This window comes from Leptonychotes weddellii, chromosome X, assembly GCF_054177405.1.
Source record: "Leptonychotes weddellii isolate Sample4059 chromosome X, ASM5417740v2, whole genome shotgun sequence".
NCBI classification, from domain to species: domain Eukaryota; kingdom Metazoa; phylum Chordata; class Mammalia; order Carnivora; family Phocidae; genus Leptonychotes; species Leptonychotes weddellii.
In genome coordinates, this window is record NC_138385.1 from 68,674,146 (window position 1) to 68,699,224 (window position 25,079).

General features: G+C 41.9%; 1 protein-coding gene across 1 annotated transcript in view; it reads left to right on the forward strand.

The window, feature by feature from the left end:
* Nucleotides 1–21,045, forward strand: part of DGKK (diacylglycerol kinase kappa) — a 138,705-nt gene extending 117,660 nt beyond the window's left edge. The window contains exons 16-28 of the mRNA XM_081808868.1: nt 411–515; nt 973–1,069; nt 3,323–3,430; nt 8,938–9,034; nt 9,538–9,645; nt 10,302–10,415; nt 10,756–10,890; nt 12,049–12,209; nt 12,761–12,902; nt 13,916–14,002; nt 18,009–18,119; nt 19,737–19,860; nt 20,966–21,045. Of these exons, the coding sequence (XP_081664994.1) occupies nt 411–515; nt 973–1,069; nt 3,323–3,430; nt 8,938–9,034; nt 9,538–9,645; nt 10,302–10,415; nt 10,756–10,890; nt 12,049–12,209; nt 12,761–12,902; nt 13,916–14,002; nt 18,009–18,119; nt 19,737–19,860; nt 20,966–21,045 (1,469 nt within the window). The remainder of the gene's footprint in view (nt 1–410; nt 516–972; nt 1,070–3,322; nt 3,431–8,937; nt 9,035–9,537; nt 9,646–10,301; nt 10,416–10,755; nt 10,891–12,048; nt 12,210–12,760; nt 12,903–13,915; nt 14,003–18,008; nt 18,120–19,736; nt 19,861–20,965) is intronic.
* Nucleotides 21,046–25,079: the final 4,034 nt, after the last annotated feature.

The following is a 25,079-nucleotide window of genomic DNA, read 5'->3' on the forward strand; positions in this document are numbered from 1 at the left end:
GATGGGTATTAAGGAGGGCACGTACTGCATGGAGCACTGGGTGTTATACAAAAACAAAGGATCGTGGATCACCACATCAAAAACTAATGATGTATTGTATGGTGACTAACATAACATAATAAAATTAAAAAAAAAAAAAGAAGAGATGCTTAAGAAGTGCTCAACCAAATATAACCAATCCTCCTTCCTTTCTTCCTTCCTTCCTCCCTCCCTCACCCCCTCCCTTCCTTTCTCCCTCTCTCCTTCCCTCCCTCTCTCCCTTCCTCCTTTCCTACCTTCCTTTCTCCCTCCCACCCTTCCTTCCTTCCTACCTTCCTTTTTCCCTTCCTCCCTCTCTCTCTTATTTCCTTCCTACCTTGCTTTCTCGCTCCCTCCTCCCTTCCTTTTTTCCTTCCACTTTTCCTCCATAGTTCTGGATGAGCAAAGCCGACAGACAATATCAGTTAAGAACTTTACTTCAACGTTCTTCCTGGAAGATGACTCAGAAGATATTAGCCAGATGAGCCCAAGACACCGTAAGGATCTTTCTTTCCTTTTCTTATTCTAGCCTTCATCACTGTCTTCTAGCTCCCAGAGAATAAAGATGTGTTCTCATGCATCTTTCTTTAGCCATAATCCTACTCTGCAGTAGATATCCCTCCCTCTCTCCCGGAAACCTCACAGTATATGATCCCATGACAATATCCAGAAGTAATGACCTCATTAGGTACTTTGAAAAGGCTTGCCTGATGAAACTCAAGATTTGAAGTTGTTTTCACTGCCAGCAAGCAAGTAGCCCTGTCTTACTATTCTCTCAGAGGAAGTCCATGTCCATCTAAGATGATCCCTCTTTGGATTGAGAACCTTGATTATAATCTAAGAAAAAGTCATTGAGCTTGACCCTGATCCCACATAGAAAATAGGGTGAAATGCAAGTGAGGGGAAGGGCTTTCTTATTTTATCTGACACCAAGGTGATGTCTTTTGTGTCTAGGTTCTCGTCGTGGCACTTTGTCTTCTATATCTTCTCTGAAAAGTGAAGACCTAGATAACCTCAATTTGGAGCACTTACATTTTACACCAGAAACTATGTAAGTATTTAGCCCTACCACCACTTTTTACTTCCTTCTTTCTCTGGTTAAAAGAATAGTCTAAGGATATCCAGAGTCAAATCCTGACTCCGCTTCCTAGTTGTGTGACCTTACAAAAGTAATTCAACCAATCTGAGCCTGAGTTTTCTCATTATAAAATGAAGATAATTGTAGAATTAGCCACATTATGTTTCTTGTGTTTATTCAGTTTATATATGCATAGTACTTGCATTGAACAATGCTCAACATAGTTAAGTGCTATATGTGTTAACAGTAATTATTGTTATTCTCATTATAAATACTTAATAAACATTAGCTGTTGTTATTTCAAAGGATCTGTTATTCCACTGTTGCTTTCAACAGTAAATAATTGGAGGTGCTAAAAAATAAATGAGCATTTAGGGGACTAGATAGAAAATCTAGGGGCATCTCTTTCATTAGCCGTGCCTCTTTAAAATATTCCCAGCATCCAGGTTCCACCACATTTGCTCCTTTTGAGTTCCATTAAGATCAGTTTGGACATCACCTAGAGAAACCCCAATCTCCAGACTGCAGTTGAGGGAGGCAAATCTCATGTGAGAGATGTGAGGTCATTTGAGTAATGAATAAAAAAATTATCTATGATTGAGTAGCTAAACTGTACTCATTTTCAGTTTCTCAAAAGAAGGACACAGCTGGCAATTACTTCAGTTAACTGCAGCTTCTCATTTATTCCTATCTCCAACCCCCACTCCCCTCTACTTCACCATTGGCTTACACTCATGTCTGAAGTCTCATGGACCTACCTTATGAGTTTTATTTTTTTATTTTTTTTAAAGATTTCATTTATTTATTTGAGAGAGAGAATGAGAGAGAGAGAGAGCACATGAGAGGGGGGAGGGTCAGAGGGAGAAGCAGATTCCCTGCCGAGCAGGGAGCCCGATGCGGGACTCGATCCCAGGACTCCAGGATCATGACCTGAGCCGAAGGCAGTCACTTAACCAACTGAGCCACCCAGGCACCCCTACCTTATGAGTTTTAATCAGTGGTATGCTGCCAAATGTTTAACAACCAGTTCTCTGAGGGGAAAAAATCCTGATTTCTTCCTAATACAAACCCTCCCACCATAACCTATTTCTTTTTTATTTTTTACATAGAATTGTAATTCCTGCTTTTTATTCACATACTATATCATTTGATTCATTATATAATATCAGCCCATACTACTGGATACTTAAATATGTCATTTTCCACTAGACGTTTCTTTTCCACTAAACATTTATTTTATTGTATTTTATTATGTTATGTTAATCACCATACATTACATCATTAGTTTTTGATGTAGTGTTCCATGATTCATTGTTTGCGTATAACACCCAGTGCTCTATGCAGTACATGCCCTCTTTAATACCCATCACCAGGCCAACCCATCCTCCTACTCCCCTCCCCTCTAGAACCCTCAGTTTGTTTTTCAGAGTCCATCGTCTCTCATGGTTCATCTCCCCCTCCAATTTCCCCCCTACATTTTTCCCTTCCTACTATCTTCTTCCTTTTTTTTAAAAACATATAATGTATTATTTGTTTCAGAGGTGCAGGTCTGTGATTCATTTCACGCTACTGATATAATTCCATTGAATGCAGAATTGGGACATAATAGGCATAATCAGCTTATATGAGCTGGTACTAACTGGTTCCAGCACACTGGTTTTGATGTTGACACCCAAGATGGATGCAGAAGAATAAAAAAAAAAACCTGCCTGGCTTTTTTGGTTGTGTACATATCTACCCTCTTTTATCAGTCTTTTCCCTCAAATGTGTGGTCACTTTGCCCTTTGATGTGAAAGTGCTACAAAGGGGTTCAGACATCTCTGAAAACAGTACTGCAGACTTTACTTTCATCATACATTTTTATCTGAGATGCTTAAAAGTTCTTTATGGGAATAAGTCAGTTAGTATTTCCCTTTATTATATGTGAAGAAAATATTGACCACTCATATCTAAGGGCCTCCAAAGATGATTTCTTTATTAAGAGTTCCAATCCCACTGAATCCTCCCACCTGGCTGGGTGCCCTCTCTTAAAGCAAACAAGCTAGGTGTTAACACAATAAGACATCTATATGTTCCTGTCGCAAACATAGTCTTGTGCCCAATGTAGGAGAGGCCCTCCCTCAGTGGTTTTCAATCATGCAGATAAAGTCTCCAGCCTAATGATAATGGCACTTCTTTCCTACACCAATGTCTGTCTGTCCTCTTCTTTCCTTTGGCTAATTTCAGACGCTTCAAAGAAAGGTGTGTCATGAACAACTATTTTGGAATTGGACTGGATGCTAAAATTTCTCTGGAATTCAACACCAGAAGAGATGAACACCCAGGACAATACAAGTAAGGAAAAGAAACTCCCCTCCCTACATGCAAACACACAATTACAATATACACATATATTCCTACATCCCCTACCTTTCAGACAAGCAAGAGAAAGAGGTTCTTTAGAAGTAAAACACATTGTTCCCAATGTTAGCCTAGTGGGATGGCTTACTCTAAATTTTGACCTGATCTGTGATGACTCTGCTTTGGCATCCTGAACTTGGAGCTGCCTACATAGTTTAGACCTATAGATTGCTGTGTAACACAGCTCATGGTGTTACTGTTATTGAAAACAGATTACACTGACTTGATTCAGCAAATTTTCTACCTTTGTTCTGTCTGTGAGAGCTTGGCCAGGTCCCAGTAGTGGCTTAAGTCGTTATTGCTTGGTAAGGCTACAAATTATCAAAGATTGCCGTACTGGTTCTTGGTGTTCCTAATACCTGGTTCCCCAGGATCCAATGATTTTACCCCATCTAGTATTAGGTTACTTGGCACCTTTTAGTACTTTTGTACTATAGACATACCCTAAGGCAGCCTCAGAGTTCTTGTAAATTGAAACTACAAGTAAAAAAAAAGCACACACCCCACCACCACCCCTGCCACTTGCCACCAGAACTTCTTTCTCAGAGCAGACCCGGGCTGAGGAACAAGTACTTTATCAGATATGTGTTTTGCAAATATTATTTTCCAATTGCTTGTCTTTTTTTATGACTCATTTTATAGTAAACATTTTTAAATAAGTATGCATAGATGTACATAGAAAAGGGTTTATAATTATAAAACAATGTTCCAGTGATTATTTCATAGGGATTCAATTGCAGGGTGATTTTTCTTTCTACTTTATATATTTATTTTTTTAATTATTGAAGCATAGTTGACATATAATCTATTAGTTTCAGGTGTATAACATACTGATTCAACAATTCTATACATTGCTTAATGCTTACCAGGATAAGTGTAGTTACCATCTGTCACCATAAAATATTATTAAAATATTATTGACTATATTCCCTATGCTGTATATTTCATCTCTGTGACTTATTTATATTGTAACTGGACTTTTGTACCTGTTAATCCCCTGTATCTATCTTGCTCATTTCCCCACCCACATCCTCTCTGGCAACCACCAGTTTGTGCTCTGTATTTATGAATCTTTTTCTGTTTTGTTTTGTTTTTAGATTCCACATATAAGTGAAATTATACAGTATTTGTCTTTCTCTGACTTATTTCACTTAGCATAACACTCTCTGGGTCCATCCATATTGTTGCAAATGACAAGATTTCATTCAGTTGCTTGTCTTTTTTTGTTGTTGTCTGTCTTTTAATTTTCTTAATGGTGTCTTTTGAAATAAAAAAGATTTGAATTTTGATGAGTTCCAATTGATCAATTGTTTTCTTTTATGGACCATGCCTTTGATGACATAGCTAAACAGTTTCACCTAACCTAAAAAATTTGCTCCTAAGTTTTCTTCTAAAATTTGTGTTGTTTTTGCTCTTACATTTAAGTCTATTATCTGCTTTGAGTTAGTTTTTGTGTATGGCATGAGGCAAGGGTCTAAGCTTGTCTTTTTGCATGTGAAGATCCAATTAGTGCAGCACCATTTTTGATGCTATCCTTTCCCCCAAGGAATTGTGTTGGCACCTTTGTCAAAAATCAATTGATGAAAAATGTAAAGGGGGCACCTGGGTGGCTCAGTTGGTTAAGCGACTGCCTTCGGCTCAGGTCATGATCCTGGAGTCCCGGGATCGAGTCCCGCATCGGGCTCCCTGCTCGCAGGGAGTCTGCTTCTCCCTCTGGCCCTCCCCCCTCTCATGTGCTCTCGCTCATTCTCTCTCTCAAATAAATAAAATCTTAAAAAAAAAAAGTACTTTAAAAAAAAAAAGAAAAATGTAAAGGTTTTTTCTAGACTCTTACTTCTGTTCCATAATTCTATATGTCTATCTTCACACTGTCTTAATAACTGTAGCTTTATAGTAAGTTTTGAAATTGGAAGATGAAAGTCCTCCAACTTTGTTTTGTCAGAATTGTTTTGGTTGTTCTAGGTATTTTGAATTTCCATATAACTAAACTCCTATTTTTATATATGAGGAAGCTAAAGTGCCCAGAGAACTTACGGTTTCAAACAAGAGTCCAAATAATTTTGTGCTAGCCTTCTTACATTTCAAAATTCATGCCTTGTAGTGACTCATTGTCACTCTAAAAGGTCATAGTATTCATCTTATTTTATTTTTCCTTCCCTTCCCCTATACTCATCTGTTTTGTTTCTTAAATTCCATATGAGTGAAATCATATGGTATTTATCTTTCTCTGACTGACTTACTTTGCTTAGCATAATACCCTCTAGTTCCATTCATGTCAGTGCAAATGGCAAGATTTCATTCTTTTTGATAGCTGAGTAATATTCCATTATATAAATATACACATCCCACATCTTCTTTATCCATTCTTCTGTTTATGGACATCTGGGCTCTTTCCATATTTTGGCTATTGTGGACATTGCTGCTATAAACATTGGTGTGCATGTGCCCCTTCAGATCACTATGTTTGTATCTTTTGGATAAATACCTAGTAGTCCAATTGCTAGGTCATAGGGTAGCTCTGTTTTTAAACAGAGAGGGAGACAAACCGTAAAAGAGTCTTAACTATAGGGAACAAAGTGAGGGTTGCTGGAGGGGAGGCAGGTAGGGGGATGGGGTAACTGGGTGATGGGCATTAAGGAGGGCATTTGAAGTAATGAGCACTGGGTGTTGTACACAACTGATGAATCACTGAATTCTACCCCTGAAACTAATAATACAGTATATGTTAATTAAATTGTGTTTAAATAAAAAAAAATTAAAGAAAGAAATCAAAAAGAGAGTGAGTAAAGAATTTTGGGAAGTAAACTGAGTTTCATGGTCATGCTTCAAAATGGCCTTGCTGACTACCAAAAGGAAGCTTGTGCAATGGAAGAATACTTCTCATTATACAGTACATGGAATAATAGTAACTATAAAATCTAACACTTCTATTACATTTTTTAGGCATCCAAATCATAATCAGGTATAAAAACTAAAGGTCTGGAATGTTGTACAGGAATAACACAAGAATGATTATGTACTGTACTTATTAAAATATACATACATCTGATTTAATACCAGTAAAAGGTATTAAAATAGTAAAAAAAAAAAAAAACTCATAGTAAACTCTATCCAACCTTTTCAGTGATTGTAAGCCCCTGCCTGTTTTTATCAGAGATCTTACAGTCAGTAGAACCCTGTCCTTCCCACATCCACCCCAAGTCTCCTGACATCATTTGCCTTCCCATATTCTCTCCACTGGCTCCTCCTCTACAATCTGCCTAGTAAGCTTAGCTCTATTCTATGGCACTGGTTTAATATACAGGTCTTAGAAAATCCCTCCACTTTGCCAGAAAAGTTACACTTCAAATATATTGCAGTATAAGAGTCATATGTTTCAAATGAAATTGATCCCAAGCAGCTGAAATTTTATGCTCCTGGAATGGCACTTGCCAGACTAGCTGGTGTGTATAAACCAGTTATGCTCATAGTTTTTTATGAATATTGCATTCTGAATATAGCCTGTGTCTTCCAAGTCTGAGCTAATAACAGCATCAAGGAAAAACAGCAAATTGAGGTGATGCTGAGGCTTCTAGAGGGCCCAAGAACCCATTTCATTAGGTGTTTGCATAGGGGTACAGGTTACATTATCCTAGCATCCCCCTCTTGTGTCCACTTACCATCTGACATGACTCCTCTCTATAAGAAGGTACTTGGAGATGGTACTGGCACAAATATAGACACATAGGGGCACCTGGGTGGCTCAGTTGTTAAGCATCTGCCTTCAGCTCAGGTCATGATCCCAGGGTCCTGGGATCAAGCCCCGCATCGGGCTCCCTGTTCAGCGGGAAGCCTGCTTCTCCCTCTCCCACTCCCCCTGCTTGTGTTCCCTCTCTCACTGTCTCTCTCTCTCTCTGTCAAATAAATAAATAAATAAAAGCTTTAAAAAAAAAAACAAATATAGACACATAGATCAATGGAACAGAATAGAGAGCCCAGAAATAAACTCATGATTATATAGTCAATTAATCTACAACAAAGGAGGCATGAATATGCAATAGGAAAATTCTCTTCAACAAATGATGGGAAAACTGGACAGCTACATGCAAAAGAATGAAACTGGACCATTTTCTTACACAATACATAAAAATAAACTCAAAATGGATTAAGGACCTAAGTGTGAGACCTGAAACCATAAATATCCTAGAAGAGAGCACAGGCAGTAATTTCTATGACATAGGCTGTAGCAACATTTTTCTAGATATGTCTCCTCTGGCAAGGGAAACAAAAGCAAAAATAAACTATTGGGACTATATCAAAATAAAAAGCTTTTTGCACAACAAAGGAAACAATCAGCAAAACAGAAAGACAACCTACTCAATGGGAGAAGATATTTGCAAATGATATATCCAATAAGGGGTTAGTATCCAAAATATAAAGAATTTATGCAGCTCAACACCAGAAAAACAAATAATCCAGTTAAAATGGGTAGAAGATGTGAACAGACATTTCTCCAAAGAACACATACAGATGGCCAACAGATACATGAAAAGATGCTCAATATCACTAATCATCAGGGAAATGTAAATCAAAACATCAATGAGATACCACCTCACACTTACCAGAATGGCTATAATCAAAAACACAAGAAACAACAAGTGTTGGCAAGGATGTGGAGAAAAGGGAACCCTCTTTCACTGTTGGGAAGGCAAACCAGTGCAACAACTGTGGAAAACAATATGGAGTTTCCTCAAAAAATTAAAAATAGAATTACCATATAATCTAATAATTCCACTCTATTTACCCAAAGAAAATGAAAACACTAATTTGAAAAGATATATGTACCCCTATATTTACTACAGAACTATTTACAATAGCCAAGATATGGAATAAACCCAAGTATCCATCCTTAGATGAATGGATGAAGATGTGGTGTGTGTGTGTGTGTGTACACACACAATGGAATATTACTCAGCCATAAAAAATAACGAATCTTGCCATTTGCAACAACATGGCTGGATCTAAAGGATATAATAGTAAGTGAAATAAGTCAGTCAAAGAAAGACAAATACCATATGATTTCACTCATATGTGGAATTTAAGAAACAAAACAAATGAACAAAGAGAAAATAGACAAACCAAAAAACAGACTCTTAAGTATAGAGAACAAACTGATGGTTACCAGAGGGGAGGTGGTTGGGGGATGAGTATAATAGGTGGTGGGGATTAAAGAGCACAATTATCATGATGAGCACTGAGTAATGTATAGAATTGTTACATCACTATAGTGTACACCTGAAACTAATAGAACACTGTATGTTAACTATACTGGAATTAAAAAAAAAACTTTTTTTTTAAAAGGAAGGCACTTGAGGAATAAGATGGTGTCTCCTCTTGCTTTTCTTCATTCATTTATATTATTCACCCTCTGACTATCTTTCTCTATCCTTACCTCCCTATAGTAGCCGCCTTAAGAACAAAATGTGGTATGGTCTTCTGGGAAGCAAGGAACTTTTCCAGCGCTCTTATAGGAAACTGGAAGAACGAATACACCTGGAGGTGAGTGGAAAAGAGGGCAATACTTCCTGACATGGAGAAAGGAAATCTCATTACTTTGGAAGTCAACTTTTCCCTATTTCTTTGGTTCTTCCCAAGCTTTAACTCTGATCGTCCCTCGCAGCTCCTGGGAGGAAGGCATAAAGATAGATTTCCATTTCCATTTTGTGGATAAGAAAATGATAGCAAAGGGGCGCCTGAGTGGCTCAGTTGTTAAGCGTCTGCCTTCGGCTCAGGTCATGATCCCGGGGTCCTGGGATCGAGCCCCGCATCGGGCTCCCTGCTCGGTGGGAAGCCTGCTTCTCCCTCTCCCACTCCCCCTGCTTGTGTTCCCTCTCTCACTGTCTCTCTCTGTCAAATAAGTAAATAGAAATCTTTAAAAAAAAAAAAAAAAGAAAAAGAAAATGATAGCATGAAGAGAAGACAGCCCTTCCCCCATCTCTGTAAAGGTCTCTCCACACTGGTATCTGAAGGGCCAACAAATGAGAACTACTCCTTTCTTTCAGTGTGATGGAGAAGCCATCTCCTTGCCAAACCTGCAAGGCATTGTAGTGCTCAACATTACCAGCTATGCTGGAGGTGTCAACTTTTGGGGAAGCAGCACAGCAACCACGGTGAGTCTGGAACAAGGAACAGGGAAGGAAAAAGCTTGACCCCTCTAGGGTCTCTCAGAAAGGATAGCTGGACTGACTGGTGTAGGAAGTAGACAATGGGGGAATAGGAGATAGACTGGGAACCTTTATTAGCTTAGCTATGTGATCAGGTTTTTTTTAAAGGCAATTACCATCCCAGAGCACAAGAATCAACCAAAGGCCTCAGGATCAGATCAAATCTTAGGTGTTGGCTGGACTTTAAATTTTCTACTCCTCATGCCTGAAAGATCCTTAAAAGGTTTCTCTTTTCTCCAAGGAGTTCTGTAAATAAAACCTCCTGGGAAAGTGGCCATGACTCCTTTCCTCTGAGCTCACCCAAGAAAGTCATGAGGCCAATGGGACTGGCCTTAGGAATTTATGAAGCTACATTGGACGGGGGGGAGGTTTGGGGGAGCCAGCTAAAAGTTGTGATCTCAAAAGGGGCTAAGAATTGTGATCTCAGTGCCCTTCTTCCAGATTGGTTTCCTGACCTCATCTTTCCCCTTTTAATATACAGTTTTTCCATTCTTCATGAGCTAGAAAAGTTCTCACCAGGAGCCTTCACAGCGTATGTGCTTGTGATAGACAGGGTGTGGTTTCTCAAGGGTGGGATATGTGACATAGTTTTTCCTCCTCAGGAATATGAGGCTCCTGCAATAGATGATGGGAAGCTGGAGGTAGTGGCTATCTTTGGTTCTGTACAAATGGCAATGTCCCGTATCATTAACCTGCATCATCATCGCATCGCCCAGGTAGGCAAGGGTTGGGTGGGCACCAGAAAAGCCTGGGCTTTGAGGCTACAACCTAGAATGTGGAGTAGTCCCACAAAATAACTGGGTGTAAGAGTGCCAGGGTGGAGGGAGGTTATCTGGTGGGTGGTAAGGTGCTGGCTAGGTTGGAGACAGAGGTCATAGGGACCAAAAGGAGCCAAAAGCCCATAGGAAACAGGTGTTTTTCCCTGAGATAATCCGATTCACATCCTTGCCAGTCCTGCTTCAGATACACATTAAGGCCATTACTGTGGGATTATCAGATTGATCTGTGGTATTGGCCTCATTTTTCTCCTCCATCCTCCCTCCTCTTCTCTGGCAGTGCCATGAGGTGATGATAACCATTGATGGTGAAGAAGGTATCCCAGTGCAGGTGGATGGAGAGGCCTGGATTCAGAGGCCAGGCCTTATCAAGATTAGATACAAGAATGCTGCCCAAATGTTGACAAGAGATCGGGTAAGAAAGGAAAATCTCACCTTTCTCCTCTATTGTCTCCTCTATAGCTGTCACTTGAGTATTGAATACTTCCAGTCAGGCAGAATTCCTCAATGGGAGGTCTGCATGTCGCTTACATCAGAGTCACCTTGGGTGCTTATTAGAAATGCACATTCCTGGGCCCCACACCAGACCCACTGAATCAGAACGGGGATGGGTAGTTCCTGGGAACTGCATTTGTAAATAAGCTCTCTGAGACATTCTGTCATATACTGACATTTGCAAACCACTGTCAAGAGAGTGAGACAAGGAGCTCCCTCTTTTGGTTTTAGACAAAGTTGTTCCTCTCCCTCCACTGCACAGAGAACTAAAGGCCTCAAGTAGCTATGGAGATATCTCCTTCGACAAGAGATTGTTCATTGAATATGGTCTTTAAGTTTCTCTAAGATTGAAAATGCTGCATTTGCAAATGCCACCCACTTCAGTCAAACCACCTAAGGCTAGAAAGAAGCCATTATTGATCAGATGTTCAGTACCTGGAGACTTTCTTCCACTCTGACCTGTGAACCATCCATAAAAATAGCAATAGAGAAGGGAAGGGAAGTCTAGTTTATAAACTGCCTACTTTGTCCTGGGCACATATATTCTCTCAAGTAGGTACTCCCAACAATCCTGTGAAGAAGATACTCTTATTCCTATTTTACAGGTGAGGAAAATGAAAACCAGAGAGGTTAAATAATATGTGCTAAAGATCACACAACCAGTAAATGACAGAAGCACAATTCAAAATTAAACTAGATATGTCTGGCTCTAAAATCCATCACAACATATGGCCTAGATTTGGCAAAGAATGGAGCATGAAAGGTGCTCCACTGTCTTATGATTATGATACCCTCATATAGGAGCTTCTAGAAGGTTAATATCTATCTGACTGAAGCATGTGGTCCCAAGATGCAGCACAGTAACAACAACAAAAATTAACAGTGCCTAGTAGGAAAGGGACAGTAAATAAAATGAAGGATAGATGTGCAGGTGTGTTGATGAGTGTATAGAAGAATGGATGGGGTCCTCTTTCTCCTTTACCCACTGTCCCCACAAAAATCAGACTCACAAACAGATCTGTCATGTACCCTCTTAGCTATCGTGATCATCAGGATCTGCCACTATCTTCATTTTCAGGACTTTGAGAACTCAATGAAAATGTGGGAGTGCAAGCATAGTGAAATTCAAGCTGCCTCTCAACCCCAGCTGGACTCCCAGGAATCTCAGGATAGCCTCTCTGATGAGGAGTATGCCCAGATGCAGCACTTAGCTCGGCTTGCAGAAAACCTCATCAGCAGGTAAGAGGACTGGCCCAGATACAGGGCTGGGAATCCCAAGAACAGATAGGGAAAAGAAGCTAACTTGTGTCTATTGGCTGCTAAGGAGCCTGGCCTCAGAAAGGAGTCTTTCCCAGAGCTCTGAAGATTGACAGGGACCCTGACAATCCAGGCAGGAAATAGTCTTTGTGCTCAACAATAAGCCAGCTTGAACCTCTTCCTTTAGGCCCAGAGATGAACTTTGACCTCCTGATGCCCCAGACCCCATAGGACTCAGAATATTTATCCTTGCCCTTAAATATCAAGAGGGCCTCAGAGTTCTTAAAGTCAGCTTCCCTTCTCTAGCCTGGCCTCCCACTCTCCCAAAGTACCCAGTATCTAATTCAGGTGAGATAAGGATGGACAAAGACAAATACCTAGAGAAGATCAGAAACATTTTCTGGCATAGTTTGCTACCCAACCCAGGTACCCAGAGCTCTCATTTCTACCTTCATCCCAACCCTCACCAGCACCCCAGGCCAGAAATTTTTTAGAATTTCCAGACCCATTCATCTGTTCTTGCTTTCTTACAGACTTACTGACCTGAGCAAGGTCCACCAGCATGTGTCTGTTCTCATGGATTCTGTGAATGCCAGTGCTAACATTCTGAATGACATATTTTACAGCCAAGACAGTGGCAATGAGGCATGTGCAGCTTCCTGCGTTCCCAATGAGGTAAGAAAGGAAGGGGCAGATGAAGAAAAAGAGTCAAACCAAATAGGAAAGGGGATGAAAGTGAAGAAAAGTGAGCCAGAAGCTGGGTGGAGAAACTGGGCAAATGATATGGCAGGAAACTGATCGATAGAGTAGAGGGGAAGTAGAGGTATTCCTTGACTTGTTATAGGTGCAGGGTGGCTACTGGGGAAATTCCATAGCAGATTTCATCAGCCTGAGAGCTAGCCCTCGTCCTGTTAGCTATCAACCACACTGGCCTCATGGGAGAAATAGCCAATGGATAGAGAGCAACTTGGCATTGGCACTTCCTCATCCCAAGTGGATCCCTGTATAACCTGTTAAAGTGATGCCTGTCATGGAAACCTGAGCTCCAGGCTGCCTTGGTTTCCCTCTTGAGGGAAAGGTCCAGATTAGGATACTTGATGTTAAATGTGCCATCCCATGACTTTACCCACTGCCAGAAGATTTAAGTGATTCTTTTTAAAAAGTAACTTTAGTGCTAGGCAAACAATACGAAAGGGCCACATATAGGATCAAGGCCTCCTAAAATGTGGGTTTCCTATTTATTTTCAGCCAGACTGAGTTGGTGGAGGCCTAGAGCTCAAAGCCTGGAGTTTTGAAAAGAGATGGTTGGGCCTAACCCCACCTACCATGGGAAAGGAGGTTTTAATGTAGCAGCAACAAGTAGCATCAGATTTATTCTCTGGTTTCCATATTTCCTATTTCACTGTATCCATAGCAATCAATGGTGTCAAATGCCAAGGTGTGCCGCACCTCTTCATAGAACACACCAGTCTGTACCAGTAGTTGACAGCTCTGGTTATGTCGGTTCTGATTGGTTGATGTCCATGCTGTACTAGTTGTGCTATATTTTGAATATTACTTTTTCACCTATGGCCACATCCTACTAGCCTGCTCCTACCTTCCTACAGAGAAGCCAGCTGCATGCTTACTAACCAACAACTCCTCTGTCTTTGTCCTTTCCCTTCCTTTCTTTTCCTTTCTTCTCTCAGACTCTAAGCAGAAATGATGCAGTAGATGTTACATTTAGTCTTAAAGGGCTCTACGATGACACCAAAGCTTTCCTGGATAAAAACTTGGTGAGTGGAGGGGGTTGGAATGAGGGAGGGCAAAGTATTCCATCTGAAGATGGTCATGGTCTATGCTTGGTTCTAGGGTGTTGGAAGACACATAGGAATATTTTGGCCAGGTGCTTACCTGGAAGTCCCTGCTGTGTCATCCTCACACAGGGTTGTCATTGATTGTATCAATTCATGGTTATGCTAATCCATAGTGACAACCATATCCTTGAAGAAAAGTCTCTCCCTCTCCTTTGGCAAATGTCTCCTGGGTCCAGACCAGGCCAATCAAAAGTAGGGTGTTCTCATCATACTTAACACAGGTTCAGTAGAAAGGGGTGAACTCTTTTGAGCTGCTCTGTATCTCCCAAGTTTCCATATACCTTTGTCACCATGTGGGAAGAGAATATAGACTAGTGAGAAACTCTAGGTTCAAATCCCCAATCTGCCACTCACTAACTCTATTCATTTTGTAAGGCTACTGTACCAAAGTACTGAAACCTGGGTAACTTAAAACAACAGAAATTTATTATCTCACAGTTCTGGAGGCTAGAAGCTGAAATCAATGTGTCAGCAGGGTCATATTGCCTCTGAAAACTGTAGGCAAATCCTTCCTTGCACTTTCCTAGCTTCTGGTGACTTGCCGGCAATCTTTGGTATTCCTTGGCTTGTGGAAGCATTACTCCAATCCTCCATCTTCACATGGTATTCTCCTTGTGTCTCTCTGTCTTCACATGACCATCTTCTTATAAGGACACCAGTCATACTGGATCAGGGGCCTACCCTACTCCAGTATGACCTCATCTGTAATGATGCCATTTCCAAATAAAGTCATATTCTGAGGTACTGGGGGCTAGGATTTAAACATACCTTTCTTGTGGTGGGGGTAACACAATTTAATCCATAATTGTGTTACTTCCAAGCTGTGTGAAGTAACCTCACATCTCTGGGTCTTGGTTTCCCTATCTATAAAATAGTAATTGTAATCTCTACCTCTCCAGGTTGTTGTGAGAATTAAATTAGCTATTGTATATTAAGGGCATAGCTGGCCTGGCATCTAGTAGCGGCCTGATAGATGATAGATTTTATTAGTGTTAGGGAAAATGGACTGAAGCTCAGTTTTTGAGCTACAAGAATAGTTGAATGTTTCTCATAATGCAAAGCCCATAGGCACACTTGACGAGTGTGCTCTGATGAGTCAACTGATCATGACCACCCCACTTTTGGGTTGGCTGCTAAAGCCCTGAGGCAGGTGCTGTTCTTGCCTCTCATCTAATTAAGGTTTATTTGAAGAGGGGCTTCTGAGTTGATATTGCAAGAAGTGCATCCACTTCCCCTTTTCCATTTGCACATCTAATTGGCACACTGCACAGGCGGCAGAGTGGCTAAGGCAATCAGGCCAGGCTGTCCCAGCATCTGAGCCCCGAGCTAGAATCTTTCAGCCTTAAACAACAACAACAGAAGTACCTTCTATATATAGGCAGAGCTCAATGGCCTTGCAGTCTGAGCAGCAGGAAATATGGGAGCTTGGCCTCTCATTGCCACTCAGGCTTTCTTGAAGCTCGTGGCATGAAAATTGGTTTGTGCCAGCCAACAACCCAAACTGAGCATATACCACACCTAATACAAGTTAAGGACCTGATAAGGACCCCCACACACATACGCACATCCAAATGAGACCAGGGGGCAGGCAGCAGCTAGAATGATCATGTATCTCTGGAAAGGCTATGTCAGAGGTGGCATGGAAATAAAGCTTATTTCATTTTGGTGGTGTTATTCTTCCCCTTGAAGAAGGAGGGCAGTAAGCAGCTCAGTGTTGGCAGAGGGATGTAGATTTATGATGAAGTAAATCCCACCCAGTAACTCCCACTTCCTTTATTTGGCAACCTCACTTATACTATGGCCAGTGATGTGTTAGAACAGAAACCAAGAAATAAGCACCGAAGTCCTCTGAGTCGGTTCACACATTTACCTCAGAGAGTCCTGGACAAGGTCTCCTATAGAGCCAGAAGGATAGGAGAATAGAGCATGAGACCCAAACCCACCACCTAGAATTTTTCAGAGCCTGAATCTCTGGATGCTAAATAGGAAGTCATTAGGAAGCCAATTTATTCTTCTCCTATTATGATTAGAAATCATTTTCCAGGGACCCAAATCCTTCTTTCTTCTCTGTGGCTTTGGGTTTGACTACCAAACCCCTTTTGAGCATTGCTGTTAAGTATGCCCCAATGGACTCCCTGCCCCTTTCTCCCTTACCTTAAAGTGACAGCCATTTCTACCTGACACCTGCTATCCCGCATCCTACCCCCATGTGCACACACATGTCCTGTGCATCTGGGCTACTCTGTACTGTCCTAAATCATTAGTTGTAAAGCAAAAGATTATTTGTCAGCACTGACTTGTTTCTCTCTCATATACCATTCTGACTGACCATAATCTCCAACCCATCCCCCACCTATTCACCTGCCATCCATTTGTGACAGTTGGCAAGGATCCATTTATGGTTGGAGCATCAAGTGGCCCATGCACAGCTAGAAGCCACAGAAGTGCCAGATTGATAGTAAAGTATATGACAGGGAGGAGAGGTGAGGCCAAGTTAGGTGGGCTGGAAAGTATGTCAGGGCTGATGATAGCAACATGCATCTGTTCTCCCAGCTCACTATTTAATGGAACATGAACTATCTCAGCTATGTTGCTGGTCTAGGACTTGGTTCTTCTGAGTTGAAGATGGTCCCAGAAGAATTCATTTTAACTCTCCCATGGACTGTACAGAGTTCATCCTGTGGGTTCTGGGGATTATTAGGGAATGCTTAAGCTTTGTTTCCTGAACCTGTGGAACAAGCCATCAGGATCGCATTTCTAAATTTCAAAGAGAGACTAGCTAGGGGCTAAAGCACAGCTTGGGGGGTGCCTGGGTGGCTCAGTCGGTTAAGTGTCTGCCTTTGGCTCGGGTCAGGATCCCAGGGTCCTGGGATTGAGCCCCACATCAGACTCTTGCTTGGCAGGGAGACTGCTTCTCCCTCTGCCTGCCACTCCCCCTGCTTTCCCTGCTTGTGTGCTCTCTCTCTCTGACAAATAAAATCTTTTAAAAAGAAAGAAGAAAGAAAGAAAGAAAGAAAGAAAGAAAGAAAGAAAGAAAGAAAGAAAGAAAGAAAGAAAAGAAAAAAGAGAAAGAAAAAGAAAGAAAGAAAGAAAGAAAAGAAAGAAAGAAAGAAAGAAAGAAAGAAAGAAAGAAAGAAAGAAAGAAAGAAAGAAAGAAAGAGAAAGAAAGAAAGAAAATAAAGAAAGCACAGCTTGGGGAGGCAAACCGTCTTTGCCAGAAAGGGAAAATTTGAGCCAATCTCTCTCTAGCCCTCTCCTTGCTTCACAAAGGAGCCATTAAATTATGGTAACTATGTAATAAAGATTCCCCCAGCATCTGACCACCTCACAAATCTTTTCTGGGCAGTGTGGTATATAGGGTGGGCTATAGAGTTAAACAGATCTGAGTTTCTATCTAGCCATGTGATCTTGAGCACCAAACTTCTTTGAGTTTGTTTTCTTGTCTATAAAATGAGAATAGTACCTTGTAAGGTATTATAAAGTTATTGGGAAGATAGAATGATATCATGTATGCACAGTGCCTGGCATACAGCATGTACTAGAAATTTGTAGCTGTTATTTAGGGGGACACTTAGATGTCTCCGGGGACTTGAGGGTCAGGGGTAAGACCCTTGTTCTGGACCCTAAGCTGTAGGTGTATAACTTGTGTTAATTGATACTGGTCAAAAGGCCTCTCTGCTTGCCAGACTGTGAGCATGCCCAGCCCCAAGGAAATCACCACAATATGGTTGTTTCCTGGATCTCCCTATTGAGAAAGTAAAGAGCTAGCTACGTCTTCCACCGATCCCATGGCCAAAGGAGATACAAGTTAGCACCCTGTGGTCTCATGGCCACTAGCAGGGACTGGGAGTGTGGGAGAGAGCCAGAGTTTACGAAGGCAGGGTGTTAGGCACTGGATACTTACTCTTTTTCTTGTCTTTACCAGCTGAGAAATGCTGAGGATGAGGCCACACTGCGAACTACCCTGGAAACCATGACTAAGGAGTTTGAAAAGCTATCCGAGATCGACTGGTTGAATTCAGTCCTTGTTCCAGAGGTGTGTTAACTGGGGATTAGGAAGTAGAGAGGAATAGAGCTTCTTCCTTGGTTCCTTCCAGTTTGGGCCAGGACCCAGTGACTGATGTAGCAGAAGGTATCCAGTAGTGGCTTTCAGCTTGAGCTTGAAGGAGCACCCTCTTCCCATCTACTCATCATAAGCAGACAGGACATGGCAGAAAGCACACTGAAAAACTAGATGACCATGGGAAAAATAACCAAAAAGAAGAGCTACTCTGTGGTAGGAGATGATTGGGAAAGAATAAGCAAGATTGGTTTTTTCTATGCTGTTCTCTGGTCACAATTCCCCCTCCCTGCCCAATACCTGCTACTAGGAACTGGATTTCATCTGGCACATACCATTATGGTCAATACCAGTTGTTTGCAGCCAACATCTGTTCTAAATGGTTGGTGCCTGGGCCATATGGGTGGTTAAAACACCTCTCTCTGCTGCTTCCTGTCCCTCCCACTCTGGGAGGATAGCAGGCTCAGTGCCTTCCCTTAACAGGTGTGTGGCTTAAAAGAAAATCAAGCATGGCAGCAGTGGCTACAATATAGCTGTGGGGATGCTGTCATTTTTGGAGAGTCGGAGGAGGACAGGTTTATACCCTTTCTCTAATGGAGAGGATTGGAGGTATAAATATCTTGAAAAGATGAAAAATCCCTAAGTTTCTTGGAATGTGTTTGGCTGGACTTTCTGGCAACAAAGTTAACCTGGGAATTATGCTTTACGAAGATCAGTGGTAAAATAAGCACACTTCAGCAGAAGTGAGAGGGCTGGGAGGGTAAGCTGGAATTAAAGAGCCTGTTTGATCTGTACAGCAGAGAACACACATTCATAATTAAGAGCTATGTGTGGAGAACCTTCTTTGCATTCCAGTCAGGGAAGCAGGTGGCCTGTGAGGCAGGTTCTTCCCTATATGAAGGCATTTGGCCAAGGAAGTATGTTGTAGCTCATCAAACCATATGTCTGAAAGAAGGGGTGCTTTTTCTAATTCATGCAGAGGTGCCATATGAGCTAACAGTGCTCCTAGCAATCTCATCCTTCCAATCCCTAGCCACATGGCCTCAGGCAAAATATTTTACCTCTCCGAGCCATTGTTTCCTCATTTCTAAAATAGGGATGATAGGGGTGCCTGGGTGGCTCAGTGGTTAAGTGTCTGCCTTCGGCTCAAGTCATGATCCCAGGGTCCTGGGATCGAGCCCTGCATCGGGCTCCCTGCTCCATGGGAAGCCCACTTCTCCCTCTCCCACTCCCCCTGCTTGTGTTCCCTCTCTCGCTGTCTCTCTGTCAAATAAATAAATGAAATCTTTAAAAAAATTAAAATAAAATAGGGATGATTTAATAATAGTATTTAATAGCCACTTTGCAAGGTTGTGTGGGGGCTTATATGAGAGCAGTTATTAAAGTATTTAGCAAGGAACCTGACACAGAATAGGATCTTGGTAAAAATCATTTGCCTTCCTAGGGCATGGGACTAGTCTCCCACACTTAGATAGATAGCAAATCTATCTGCTTTATGCAGCCATCCTTGTTCACTAACTTGCCAGGCCTCTAGGAATTGTTTCTGAATGTTAGGCAACTAATTCTGACCTTCCTTTTGCTGTGGTTTCCCAGGAACAGTCTTCAGACACTGACAGTAGAAGCATCAGATTGCAAGTTAAGTTCCCCAAATTGGGGAAGAAGAAGCTAGAAGAGGAAGACAAGCCTAAATCAGGCCAACAAGTCCAGGGTTTTATTGGTAAGTGCCCCCATTCCACAGGCATAGGGGTCATGAAGACTTCCCCAGCAGCCCGGGTACCTCCCAGGGACCTAAAGCTCACATTAGAAATGTTCATGGATATGGTGGTGATGGAGGGGGAGATGGGCTGGGAGCCAACCTTAGACAATGCCAAGCAGCCTCTTAGACAAAGTGTGAGTTAAAAAGTGATATGGACAGTGGGAAGAACCTGAGAAGGAACCACGCTATGTGGTCTCTGTGATACAGATAGCTGAAGAGAAAATGAGAACAGTCACTTTTCTGCTTGACCCATTCATGTCCTTGGTTGATAAAGTATGGCAAAATAGTCATACTTAGATTACTCTCCCAGTCAAATACAGCTACAAGATTTTGGTTGTGCTCCAGAAAGCAGTATTGTTTGAGATGGGTTGGGATATCAGTGCTGGGCACCTACAGGGTGAAGAATAATTTCTATGACCTATGTAAACTGTTATTCCTTATCTGTAAATCCCTGGAAATGCAAGTTTTCTATGTTTCATTATTTGAATTTTGGTTCCATCCCTTCTTTGGAGTTGGACTTAAGCATTATTGATGTCAGTGGGGCCCAAAACAAGGTTTTCCTAGAGTTGTCAGTTATGCCAATTCTGATGTCAGTGGTCTCTACTAAATTTTGGGCCTAGATAACCTGGAAGCTTGAGAGATATACCAATAGTTGGCATGGGGGAAAAGGGATGGAGGGTGCCTGTTTGTTTCTGAGGAAATGACAATTTGCACAGATGCCAAGAGAGAATGTCTTGGACCAAGCTACGTTTTCTCAGGTTTGGTCCAACTGGTTTGATTTCCTAAGAATCTTCCAGATGGGAGACCACGGTGTTTGAAAGTCTTTCAGAAGACTCTGAAGGGGTCAATAGCAGTTCCATGGATTATCAGGTTCTGAGAACTCATCCCATGTGTTTGGCTCACATGGTGTCAGCTGGTATTCTTGGATGATTCAGAGATGGTTGGTACAATAGAAACAAACCAGTCTGTCTCCTAACAGACTCTTTGTTGGCTCTCTTTAGGTGCCATATATTTGGGCATCTGGCAGTGTGCTAACATTATTTCTATACATGCTTTTTCTCTAAAGGACGTTTGTGGCATCACAGAAGTCATGAAGATGAAGCGAAAGATGATGATCCTCCAACATCATCAAGATTTCAACTGTAGTCCTTAAAAGCTGGAAGGAGAACTCACAATGTTTGGAATTCCACTACAAAACTCTGAAAACCTCAATATAGGCTAGACTAAATTATTTCAGAACAAACATGAGCACCACCAAGAAAGATCCTCCAATTCTTTACACTAATATGCTTTTCCTGGACTCAATCAGGTCTCCTTAGAGGTTTACATTTTCTCGTTGGCCAAAGATTCTTGTTCCGAGTTGTTTTGTTCAGTTCTCCTTCTCTGTGCATCTTGAGCAACTACAGTATTTAACTGGGATAAGCTCATGAATGGCCTGGGATCTACAAAGGATTCAAGAAAATTCACCTCTTCAGGGAATTTGAGAACAGTTTTCTCTGATAAGCAGAGAAACTGTTGATGCTAGGGAATGAATGAAAGAAATACTCTCAGGGAGACAAGGAGAGGGGTGAGGACAGCCAGGCTTGGTTGTTTCTGCCCCAATCCCTGCCAGTTGCAACTTGTAACTTCAGGAGGTCTCTTCTACTTGGCTTATTAAGATGAGAACTAGGTCCTGGGGGCTTGTCCACTTGCCTGTTACAATGACCATGTGAAATCTTTTCTTATAGACATGGTGACTACTTTCTCTGCAAACCCTTTGTGTTTTTCCATGTGTGCATGTATGTCTTCGCACATGTCCAGGTGGTGCTCTGGTGGCTGGGTGGGCCCATTGATTGGAACTCACCTCTATGGCAACCATATAGGATCCCCTGCTACTGCCTTGACCCTAGCCTGCATGCCTCCATGGAGTGTTTGCCTGCATTCTCGCTGGATTTTTTAACTAAATGTTTTGCCGCTGTGCTGCAGTATAGATTATGTACAGAGACATAAAGATGTATATATATATTTTTTTCTTTTTAAGAACTGAAAATACAACTCAACCTCTAAGTGGCCCTATAATTTATTGTGCTAACCCAGGAATCCCTCCCCACCCTGATCCCATCCCCTACTCCCATTACCCTACACACACATACATGCCTCTACCAACTGCCCTAGTTCTTGGTGGAGCTTCTAATCTTTTGGTGCATTTTCAGCGTCTTAGAAGTGGCTGGGATCTACCTATAGCCCAGTTGATTCTGACGCCCTCCCCGCCCCCCCCCCGTAAAATTCTGAGCCAGGCCACGGAAGGGGGAACAAAAACACCAACGCCCTAGAGAAGGGGGCTAAGCTGGCATGCTGCCTTTTTTGCTCTATTTGTCCTGGACTCTACATCAGCAACTGCCCCAAACTGTGCTGTCCCCTTCTCCAGTAAAGACTATATGGAGCAACCAGGCCTTGAGCTCTGTGACTTAGATGCCTGAGCTAGGGACTGCCTGACAAGTCACAGCCTAGGCCCTTCCCCACAAGCTCCATCTTGGCCTGAGTCTTCTGGACAGGCTGTTGGGTCAGTCCCCAAATCACCTTTGAATCTCCCATCTTGCTCCTTTCCCTTGAGTACGGGGGCATTCAGAGTGATCAGAAAGAACATGGGCCTGGGAAAATGGAGGCTAAAAGCCTCTGCTTTTCCCATGGTTCTTCCAAATTTCTCATGGAAACAAACTAGGCCAAAATTGCTCCAAATTCCAGTTCACATTTTTTGAATGCCTGCATCCAGTCAGGCAAATCTAATCAAATGCTAGTGTCCAGCGAGGTTCTCTCTGGTCTGCCTTGCATTACCACCCCACCCCCTTCAACTCATAGCTTTCGTTAAGTGTCCCTTCCCACTTATCAAGAGAAAGCCAGAAAGCTGGCCTCTCCCCACTTCTTAGACAAACTTAGCGTGCTCAATTACCTGACTCAGTCCAATGGCTGGTTCATCGAGGTGCACAATCCAGACTCCAAGCACTGGTTCTCAGCTCTGGAACTCCACCAGCCTAGCCCACTTAAACCAGCCACCTGTGTTCCACCTCTGCAGGGGTGAGGAGAAAAATACTAACAAGGGGATAGTCCCCATATGTCTGATTGCTGTGCCAAACAAACAAAAAAGTCCTAGCTCTACAACTAGAGAAGAAAGTTAATGGAAAAAGATGAGAGAAAACATTTAAAACTTATTTAAGCATCAGAAATATGTTAACTTATTGTATGTATTTGAGTGGGAAGTGTACTGTTGCTGTGTCTTTGGCTTTCTCTGCATCACTCTTTCTTCCCAGGAGGAGGTATTAGATCAAATCAGCAAGGTCACCATTGCAGCCTGACTTGGCTCTGCTGTGGCTGCATGCATTAACAGTTGCACACACAGTCACTCACGGAGTTGGGAACCAAGTTACATTTTTTTCTCAGAAGAGCCTTTTTCAAAACGGAAAATTTCCAAATGAGCAAATTTTAGGGAACAGAAGGAAGTCCTGGGAGAGGGTAGCTTTATCTTGGCAGTGCCTAAGCAGGGCTGTGTCTTGTAATTATTTTTATCACCAATGATAGTAAACTGTAATAGGGCTCCATCTCTTGTGCTTACTTTGCTGAGTTACTATATGTCGTCGTACACTGTAATGCTACTGCTGCTCTGTGGCATTATCTGGATTCCCTTTCACCCATCCTGTCCTCTCACCCTGAGTCAAAATGATACTGAATGAAACCACTAGGATTTGGGGTTGAAGTCAACTCATGGAGCAGAATTGATAGCTGATGAGACCCAGGAGCAGGTGTGGCTTACTAAATCGCTTGGTTACCTCCTAAATTGCCTAGTTACCAGTTGATTCCCAAAAAGGAAGACAGCTTGCTGAGCACCTGTTCTTAAATGTACATCTTGGAAACAAAGCGAGAAGTGGTGATCTCTTTCTCAAGGGAGTTGGCTAAGCCTCTAGAAGCATAAGCTGCTTTTAGAACCTCATTGTTTACTACTTGCAGTAATACAGTTGCTCGGGTGGTGGGACCAGACACCAAATATCCATCTTAATTATGTTCAGAGATGCCATTAAGAGCCAAAGTTCTGGGGTTTGGTTGCATCTTTGGTAGTACTTTCTGAGGGATTGATTGAGTGGGCAATTCCTGGCCAGAAGAAGAGTGGGGAATGAGAATACCAATAGATTTGGACTGCCATCAGCTGTTTCTGGTATCAATACTACAGGAGGTCAGCAGCTTTCAGTTCCCACTCCCAAAAGGGCCTGTGCTGTGTCCAAAAGGACGGGGGAAGAATAAGGAAGACATTTTCAACTTAATAACTTAGGTTATAGGTTGATCAGAAGAAACAGCTGGGGTCAACATCATCTTCTCTCAGGACACAAGTAGAAGAATTTTAGCTTCATAAAAGGTAGAAACTGATACCAAAGCAACCAACCCCATGAGCACCATTCCATCCTGTAATGAACCTTGACTGGCTATATGGTTTATGGAATTGAGTTTGTCTATTTGTCTGCTAATCTGTAATCCATGTTGTTTCCTCTTCTGTGTTTTTTGTTTCCTCAGAGGTCCCTGCAAATAAACAGCAGGGCCAGGGTCTGGCTGGGGGAGGAAACTAGGGTAGTTAGGGGTAATAGAAAAAAAGCAGAAAGAAAAGGTCCTTAAAGCGTGCCTATTCCTCCTCCCCCCCGCCAAATGGAACACCAGTCCTCAAAGTTAATAAAGTTTTGCTTCTTAAAATATTTTAATAAATGGATAAATGTAATCAACACCAGTGTCTCATCATTTACCTCAGCATGGGGGGAGCTGGACAGTAATGGAAAGGGGGGGGGAGTACTTGGGTAGTCATCCAAACTCTAAACAAGTCACATGCACACAGGAATAGAAGGTGAGGAGGACAGCAGCAGCACAAGCCAAGAATCTCCATCAAGATGATCATAACACTGAAAGAGCTACCACAAAAAGTTCTAAAACCTAGCTCAACTTGAGACAATTCTGTGGGGGAAATAACTACCATTGTAATTGTTTTAGAATTCAATTCTCTGCAGGATCCAGATGCTTAGACCAATCCTGTAGGATAGTGAATTACCATCAGAATTCAATTTGTCTTCGGTTTTTTATTAATTATTATACACTAAAGTTGCTTTTTTTTTTCTTTTGGTGTATAATTCAGTGAATTTTAACACATATAGACATTTGTGTAACCA